This window comes from Ascidiella aspersa, chromosome 6 (assembly GCF_963924565.1).
Source record: "Ascidiella aspersa chromosome 6, kaAscAspe10.2, whole genome shotgun sequence".
In the NCBI taxonomy this organism is placed as follows: Eukaryota; Metazoa; Chordata; class Ascidiacea; order Phlebobranchia; family Ascidiidae; genus Ascidiella; species Ascidiella aspersa.
The window spans coordinates 17,207,402-17,217,264 of NC_139452.1; the positions used below are offsets into that span (position 1 = coordinate 17,207,402).

At 37.5% G+C, this 9,863-nt stretch overlaps 1 protein-coding gene across 1 annotated transcript; it reads right to left on the reverse strand.

The window, feature by feature from the left end:
* Positions 1 to 2,177: 2,177 nt before the first annotated feature.
* LOC146140533 (natural resistance-associated macrophage protein 2-like) lies at positions 2,178 to 3,788 on the reverse strand. Its single transcript, XM_083392645.1, has one exon. It carries the CDS (start codon positions 3,708 to 3,710, stop codon positions 2,178 to 2,180), a length of 1,533 nt encoding a protein of 510 aa, XP_083248771.1. The 5' UTR covers positions 3,711 to 3,788.
* Between the last annotated feature and the right edge of the window lie 6,075 nt (positions 3,789 to 9,863).

The window sequence follows — 9,863 nt, forward strand, 5'->3', positions numbered from 1 at the left end:
AGCTCAATTATTTTGTAAGTAAATTATATGTCCGGTTACCTGAATGCCCTAATTTTTAATTTATGCACCTACGTCGTTAATTTAGTTTAATTTATACACATGCTCACGTAAATTCCTATAGTGAATGTATGTTAGAGTTAGACAACCTGAAGCATGACTGACAGTTCGTCGAAACGAAAGTGCAGACAGTATAATGTTAGACAACGATTAATATAAAACTTTACTGCAAAGCATGAGGGGGGCGATATGAAATAATATTGAGCCCAAGGGGCCCAAGTGTAAAAAGGGTTGGGAAACACTGTTCTAAACGCAGGTTAGCCATACCAAGGCGTTTTATATTAAGATAGGTCGATAACATTAGTAAATTTCAATTGATGAAACGTATAATTTACCACATTAACGGTAAGCAACACAATATCTATTAGTTATTTCAGCAGCATGTCAGCTACTGATAGGCTACTGTTTTTTACAGAGAAGACTATACGGTAAGCTACTTTAACAAAGAAGCTTCCAGCAGAATGCGCGTAATAATTGCCTTTGTTATGATCAAAACGACGTAATAATGACTTTTTACAACGTGGTTGAATACAGCTGTGTATAGTATTTTCTAGTCTGAAAAGCCTAATATATATATACTTTAGATAGGGTTTAAACTTGTCAAGTTCTTAAAAGAATTGCAAACTTCGAAACCGAATTTCGAGGCCCCTGGACGTTGAGGCCCTAGGCTTCAGCCTGCCTAGCCTATTGCTAAATCCGGCCCTGGTCATACCTGACATAAATCCCTGTTCATCTTTTCTATGAGTCATATTTTTAACCTCGCCATAATTTGAGCTTAGATTTCCTTCAATGCTTTCACTTAAGAAAGGATTTGGCACCCATCCAATACCTACATTATTCACATCACTTTCGAAAAGACGCACATTTTGTACGTCACTTCGGCAAGCTTGTTCTGGAGCTCTATTACATTTTCTCAGCTTGTACATGTTACTTCAATTTGTGTTCCCTTCATTTCACCAATTTCTAAAACTTTTATTCAATGGAAAAGTTAATGTCCTTTAACAGCTTCCACAAATTTTCTCTTTTTAAGAGCGTATCAGCTCTAAACGTGAGACAGTTTGGACGCTTCATCGCACTCCCAGCGCTTTTCACCGTCGCTGGCGCACAGCTCGCGTTCTTTATTGTAGGTGCGCATTCTCGAGCGTCAAAAGCGAATGAGTGAGTTTTACCTTATGAAATTGAATTTGTGCACGGCGTACTCAGACAACCCAATGCGTCCACCTTATGGGTCGCGACACCCAGGTTGGTGGTCTAGCAGCTTGTTGTGTCCCATTATGCATTCTGTTTTGCAAATCTGGATTCACCATTAAGCAAAATAAGCACGTGCTTATGGTATCAGGGAAAAGGGGCACAACAGAAATTTCCATAGTTAAATTTTAAATGGCGCCCAGAACTTTTGGTCAGACGACTCGGAACTCAATAGTGGCCTGTTTGAAAAACATTTTTTGCTTATTTTTCTTTCTCGTATCATCTTGAACCTCTGTATATTTTTGATGGATAATATCTTGTGTGGTTTATTGTCTTTTAATATTTTGAATGATATATATTTGCTAATAGGGCCTCTAAAAGGCATGATCCGGTCCTGTGTGTTCGTGACCCTGAACTGTTGTCAAACACTCCAGATTTCACTGCTGTGATTAGCCAGCTCACTCTAAACTATTTTTCATTTAGCTTATTTTACCTGTAAGGAAATTTTACTTTAACGTCAGAATAAAAAAACGGAGCATGACTGATAAAAACCGATAATAGACACATATGAAATGTATTATGTCACAATCGACAATTTGTTGCGACTTAAATTTGCTAGCGATAATGAGAAAACTGTTTTTTTTTTAATTTTTGAAATTAGATATGAATTAAGTGCGCAAAAAGCAAATTTTAATGTCCAATATTGGAGGGAACATTGCACCTGACTAATCGCCCCTCAGGTACAATGTTAACCTAATTTTCTAATTTTAAACATGGAAAATGTGTTAAGTTATGATAATTAATTACTCTTAATTTATTGTAGTGGAGAAAGTAAACTGGAATGGCGTTCCGGTGAAAAAATTGCAGTTTTAATGCTCGCATTGTTTTGTGAACTCGGGTCCAATTTTATTGCTCGAGCAGTCGAATTATCTTCATACAGTAGTGGCATCCTCTTCGTCATTTTCTAACCTGGTATCTGTTTCTTTCACGTAAGGATTGTCCGGTTTAAACTTTGCCAGAAACGACGCACCAGTTACCACGCTAAGCATGAGGATAGCCAGGTAACCGACAAAACAAAAGTAAACCACAGCAACACATGATAATATTACTACCAGCCAAGTAAACTCAACTTCACTCATGTAGACCACAACAAAATAAATGTTTATACCCATGACTGTAGCGGAAATAGTTAAACCAATTGCCTTCCAGTAGATATTGTTAGTAAAATCTCCCATAAGTGATGACATACTAGTAAACTGAAGTACCGGGATTATTGCAAACGGAAGTTGGACGCTCTGCAAGACGTTTAGTAAGTCGTTCATATGGGTCACTTGCTCGATGTTAGTGAATACAGCTAGTAAAAGAGTTGGACAAATTGCGATGGAGCGCGTCAGCAGCACTCGCCTAAAGCGACTCCATTTTAAATCCAAAAAACCTTCCATCACAAACTGGCCAGAATATGTGCCGGTCATTGTGGAACTTTGGCCTGCCGCCAATATACCCACGGCCCACACATAATAGGCTACAGGTCCGAATATACAGCCAAGCATTATTCCTCCCTTATATATATCTACATCCACCTCCTTGTTTATTGTTTTATTGTTAAGGGGGAAAAGTCCGACTGCTCCTGGTATATCTGTAGCGTTCTGGCACGTAGCATTTAAGTCAGCATAGGTCGTTTCATAAAATGTGTCTGCAAACACTGATACCACGAATAAGTTTATCATGAAGGATATAGTGAGTGCCACAGTCCCTTCGACAAGAAAATAAAAATTAGCTTCGCGCACAAGGCGTGTTTTGCTACGATCCACAACTCTTGATTTAACTAAGGCCGAATGTAAGTACATATTGTGTGGCATAATCACGGCACCAATAATTGCGACTGCCTGAAGCAGCTGCTCAGTCCCACAGTTATAACAATGTGGAACAAAGCCGAAGAGCACTTCAGATTGATCAGGCGCCACCATAATATATTCGTAGCCAAAAGTGCCTGCCATAATTGCAATTAGTATTGCAAAAACCGCTTCCAGTTTTCTTAAACCGTACTTGTCGAGCAGCAAAAAAGCAAATGTATCAAAAGCTGTTATTAAAACTCCTGCCCACAAAGGCATTACACCTCCCGATAACAATGTTATAGCGATCGCCGATCCGATAACTTCCTGCATGTCTGCACCGATGATAGCAATCTCTATCATAATCCACAAAACCAACCGTGGCCCTTTTTTGTACTGACGGTTGCATACTTCAGCAAGGTGCAAACCTGTAACGACTCCCAATCTTGCTGCGAGACGCTGCATAATCAGACCCATGACTGTTGCTAAAAATAATAACCAGAGAAGCTGAAATCCAGCCACAGCCCCCGACTGAAGATCGGATTCGATGTTTCCGGGATCAAGGTAAGCTATGCTCATTAGAAAACCAGGCCCAGTAAAAACCCACAACTTTCGCCAGCTAAACATAGGCATGTCTGCGGAATAGGGCCCGCAAATACAGGATTTTTCCGGATCGTCTTCATCTTGTTTGATAATAATGCCATCGGAAAAGTAGGTGTCAAAATCGTCTTTCCTTTTTTCTTCTACAGTGAAATCAGTGTCATAATTTTCAAATGATAATGTCAAATATTTGTCAGAAGATTGAGACATACTTTTTGTCTTACATTCCTGCAAATAAACATGTTATTAATTTCGATTCAAATCATGTTCGGTAATTGCATTAAAACGGATAGCCTATAATCCCCCAAACAATACAACCGCAAGCGGGTATATAACAGACACAATTTGTTTGAGAGTCAATTATTAACGGGTTTTGTCGTACGTGAAAAAGTCCTTGGATTCTCTTATCTTTAATTATTAGCGAACGCGACAACAATCAACAAATAACTAATTGTCGTTTTGACGGACGTTTGTTTAGTGGCAAGAAAATAAGTGCATGGAAAGAAGCAGCAAGAAGTCTATCTTAAACAGGAAGGCCAAGGAAATATATAACATAAAAAAGACAGTTAAACAACTTTATTGGCAAAGTGTTATTAACAAAATTTTCATGACATCATAACAACCAAAATAGTAAACCGAAAAACAATTAATGCATCAGCTACCGGAGAAAGTTTTATAGGCAGGCGCGGGTCCAGAGTTTTTTTAACGAGAATGTGATTATTTTATCTTAGATGTATTTTTCGCGCTGATTTCGAATACCGGTACATCTTTAGTTTTTCTCTAGCACATCAAATTTTTAAGCTATTGTCAAATTTCAATTTTCCGAAAAAACACATTTAAAACCCAGCAATACACATCTATGACACATGACCCTTAAGAACGTCTTACATATTACTTTTTTATGCGCATAACTCAGGTGATCACTATAGAACTTCTAATCAGATATTTTCAATTATTCGCCCCTTCTTAAGATCTTTGGTGACGGCATTTCATGGCTTAAAATGTTGTTTTTGTTTGTCACTACAACTGAGCCAGGGTTTCTGGATAGCAGGGCTGCGGAGTCGGAGTCGGACTCGGGACTCGACGGAGTCGGTTTGTTTGGCCGGAGTCCGACTCGGGACTTGAGTAAGACCGCGTAAAACTATACCCGAGTCCCGCGTCCGACGTGCGCATGCGCAGTATCAAATTTTAAAACTGTTAAGGCGGCAAAATGTAAGTTCTAAAACTGTAATAGCAAATGGTGAAATATTTTTCAACCATGTAATGCGTGTGGATTAATTATGACACCAATATAAGTGCTGGATTGCAGAAAATCCACCTTAATTTAGTTGCGTAAATCGGTAAAATACAGGCTGTAGAGTCAGAGCTGGACTCGACAAAATCTTACATTTGGGCGGAGTCGGACTCGGGTGTATTTTTTTGGCCGAGTCGTAAAAATATGAGGCATGGCGGATTGGCCGTGTCCACTGTCCAGCTTGTGATGATTTTCACTAGCGGACCGGTGAAGCCCGCGGTCCGCAGATTGCTGACCCCTGTTTTAAACCGTGGCGCATATGGCAGCATGAAACGCCTGAAGCGAACCCTGCCTGGTAGTTAAGTTTAGTTCACTTGGCGGACTTTGGCTTGTAATAAAATTATTTATTTAATGATTTACTGTAATGCTTCTAGCAATTTTTTTTAGTAGTAACATTGTGTTCTCCATAGCCTCTGGGCTGATTTCACAATCACAATACCTGCAATGATGGTAGCTCTTTTTCTTTCGACTTCGTTTGTAATTAGAAAATTCATTTTCATATGTTTATCACATAAAACGTGCTTATGCTGACTCATTCTCTTAATAATATTTTGACTGTCCTGACACAAAAATGCCAGTCCTCGCGTCAAGCCGGAAGTTTACTTGATTGGTAAAGCAAGCTACCACACTTCTATAGGCTACAATGTAGCCTACTTTTTAGATTTAAAATAAACACTGACAATCCATTGTTATTATGTAATTTAATGCATTGTTGTTATAATCTGGGTTAAACAACTTGGTAAATATAAATAAAGGAAGTCTCTCATTCCGCCGAAAATGTTAAAAGAATTGATAAAAAACGCTTTTAAAAACTAACACATTTGTGTTTTCAAAGACACTGCACCCCAAAATAAGCACAAATCTTGGAAATAAGCACGGTGTGGCAACCCTGCTTATAGGCCAGGGGTGTCCAACAAGCGGCAAAATGTGGCACGCGACCTAATAAAAAATGGCACGCAGGCCCCCCCCAAAAAATACTAAAATTGTTATTTAGCCAATTGCCAAAAAAGCGCAATTGGATATTCAGCTAATTGTCAGAAAATACTAAGTTTGTTATACAGCAAATTGCCATTGTTTGTGCACAATATAAAACAATCGCGGCAATCACGACAACCAACAATTACTTTTGATATAGTAACGTTATACTGTGTGGAGGCTAGCATTCACATAATATTATATAGCTTGGTGTGAAGAAACAAGAAGTCAGCTCACCGAGAGACACTTTGATGTAGTGATGCGCATTTCTACTATAGACAGTTTTATTTCAAGTTTAAATAAACGTTCTTATTTTTGGTAAATAAGCGCTTTTATGATTAAAAAGAATTGGTTCGGTTAGGAAACTTTGGCACGGGAAGAAGTTATAAGATAAAAATTGACACGCCGGCATGTTTGAGTTGGACACCCCTGGTATAGGCTATCCACCTTTTTTGCAATGTGCATCCTTTGGCATTTTACTACTATTTCAACCCATTAAGATTCCTTTCACTCTAACTTTTTGTAAAGAAATGCTAAACATAGGCATTTTTTTTGCTGAAACCACTTTAGAAATTGACCTATATTTCCATTTTAAATTTAATTGCAGAGGTGTTACTCTCAATGCAGAGGGTGTTACTCTCAATGCAAAAGCTACATTATACAAAGATGTTATCAAATAGCGCAAAGCAAAAAAACGCTTTTAAAAGTTGCCCCACAATTGTTTTTTTGAGGCTGCAATGAGACGCACAACGCCATTGGGCTAAAGCTATTTCACAAAATAATATTTTGTCAAAATAATATGATTGGTAAAAAACATATACGAAAGCAAAATCCAATTTCAGGTCTCGGTTCTGATAAGCTTAATGAAACAACTTTGTTTCAATGTTATCATTAGAGATTGTGAGGCTTAAGTTTGTTTGGCGAGATTTTTTATTAGGATTGGTTTATTGTAGGCCTACACCGAAAGCCATAGCAGCCATTTCGGTATACTAATGATACGTAAGCCGTAATCGTTAGTCAAAAAGCAGATTTAAAAGGGCTAGATTACAGATGTCGAACACATGTGTGAGTACTTTCAGTTAACTTTCAAAGCCCCTTTTTCTCGCTTTGCGCAAATGTTTTACCATTTCATATTATACTTATTTTGGAGGCCCCTGGCGTATCATATCGAAACGAACAGATCTAGAAATAACCACTTTCAGCGTCGAAGCCAAAAGCCAAAAACCTGGTTTAGGCTCAGCGACCAAAAAATAACAAAAAATTCTAAAAATGTCGGTTTTCAGAGCTAAACTGTACTACTTAACGACTTTTTTTGCTTAGCAATTTTTGTTTAAATAAAATACATACGAAACTTGGTCATTTAAAATTACCTGGAGTTATAGCATACAAGCTTATTTGAACATTTCATGGGTTTGACTTGGAATAAAGCCTGGGTAATATTTACGATCTATTTGAATAGATTCTTAACAGCACCTATAGCTTCTAAATCTGGGGTTTTAAACTTTTTTACCGCGGACCCCTAATTTATTTTTTCGATTCGCGTGGACCAAGGTAGTAGGCAAGGAATTTTCAGAGATGATGTCATAAATTGACGTCAAAATACAAATAAAACTTTAGAAATCTCCTGACTTCGGTCTAAAAAATGTGAAAGTGAAATAGAGTCGAAATACATTCAGTAATACAACGTTTTACTTTAATTTAAACTTTTTTTTGAAAAATTAATTACTTTGTAAATATACAAGAGGTCATGGACCCCAGTTTAAGAACCTCTGTTATAGACGCTATCTACATAATAAAAGAGAAAGTTTGTGAGATGTGTGTGTGTGGCAACATGTTCGCACAGTCATTTTACAATACAATGTGTTTACCCACGCAATACTTAGCAGAGTTCGCGAAAAAAGCTTCATTGCAGCAGTTAACAGTAAGCATTTGTTTTTTCAATGAGGATTTTTCACGTTTGACGCAGTTCAGCACCGGGATTACGTATTTGCTTAAACATGACGCTATCAAGTAAGTCTAAGCAATTGCTACTGCAACCTAAAGTTTTACGTTTGGGAGTTATTCTCAATTGACAATTATTGATGCCTGTTACCGCGTAAAATTTAGGTGGAGTTTGCAAATTTACGAAGAATTTTATTTTTATTTTTAAGCCGTTTGTTAGCGATAGTGATTGAGGCCAAAGCCTAATGACTTCTTACAATGTGTTTACCCACGCAATACTTAGCAGAGTTCGCGAAATATTGCGTTGATTGCAGGAGTTAACAGTAAGCATTTGTTTTTTCAATGAGGATTTTTCACGTTTGACGCAGTTCAGCACCGGATTACGTATTTGCTTAAACATGACGCTATCAAGCAAGTCTAAGCAATTGCTACTGCAACCTAAAGTTTTACGTTTGGGAGTTATTCTCAATTGACAAACGTCACAGGTTTTCGTTACTTAAAAGTGTATTGCGTGCTTAGCCAAGTGTTGTGCGCTATAGTTAACCGACTTCACATCACATGATTTGAAATTTATATTTAGTGACACTCAGTTCAAACGTTTAGGCATAAGCAAATTTGTTATGACATTTAAAAAAATATGTTTGCATTATTAAAAGAACAACCAAATTTAACTTCGGTATCACAAGGCCATGTTAACACGTTTATAAGGATAACTAAAAGCTAGGGCAATTAAAAAAACACCAAAACCAAAACCTATTTTTATGCGAAACAGTCCCTATACTTGTAGGCTGGGCTTTCATTAACTGTTACAATTTTGTCTATGATTCGTAATGCCAAAATTTTTTCGTTTATTTAAGTACGGTAGTTGGGATCACTCAATTCCTCCTGTTTAAATTTCTTTAAAATAGCTGAACATTTTTTAAACTCACTTCCACCGCGGTCACTTGTAGAGCTTTCTACCTCTTCACGAAACTAAACTTATTCCATGATCATACGATCCTTCTACATTCTTTACTCTGGTTAAATAACTGACTTAATAAACTAGTCTACATACACATGGCTTCAAAATAAGATAAATATATTGGCATTGTATGATAGCTGAAGGGAGTACAGCAGTAGCCTATGTGTTCAACAATACAAGGAACTGTGGCTGATCTAAATAACGACGAATTTCACTACCTTGTTACCAGGGCCGGATTAGCCAATAGGCTAATAAGGGCACATTTTAATTTGAGGGCCGAATATTACTGAATATTAATGTCTCGGACCATGCACTAATTTGACTTAACAATGTGCTTCAAAAGATTAAGTTTAATAATACTTGACCTACCTAAACCCAAACGCTAACCAGCACCCTAACCCAAATAATGTGCACTGAGTTAATAATTACATAATAACATAATCGCTTTAGGCTTTCAGCACCCAATACCTCAATTTGTGACGTAACAATCCTATGGTACCATAGACGAGAAACTATCTTATGCCCACCCGACTTTGGGCGTTTTCACCAGCATTTAAAGAATTATTACATTAACGCACATTATTTGGGTTAGGGTGGGTCAAGTGTTATTAATGCTATCTCACACTTTTTGTAATCTTTTGTGAATGTTCAGCGAATACTTTCAATTTATCTACGCCGGGAGTTTAACTAAAAGGTCCAAATCAGTGCATTGCCAGGACCTCAAGGTCTAAAAGTCTAGACTTTTCTGCCATTGGATGCCCTAATTGTCGTAGACCTTTTTGCTTAGAAATGCACTAATTTCTAACGGATCGAGTGAATAAACGCTAACAGGACGCAGCCAACAAGCTTGGTTATAAAACAGCTGTGACTAAACTGATTATAAAAAAATAGCTAGGCTAGCGGATACACGAAAAATCTTAATATTCTGTTACATAAAAACAAAATACCGAAAACCGGCACAAACATGATCACTATGACGAAACAAGCACTGTCCTTGTGAGGAAATAAAGCAACC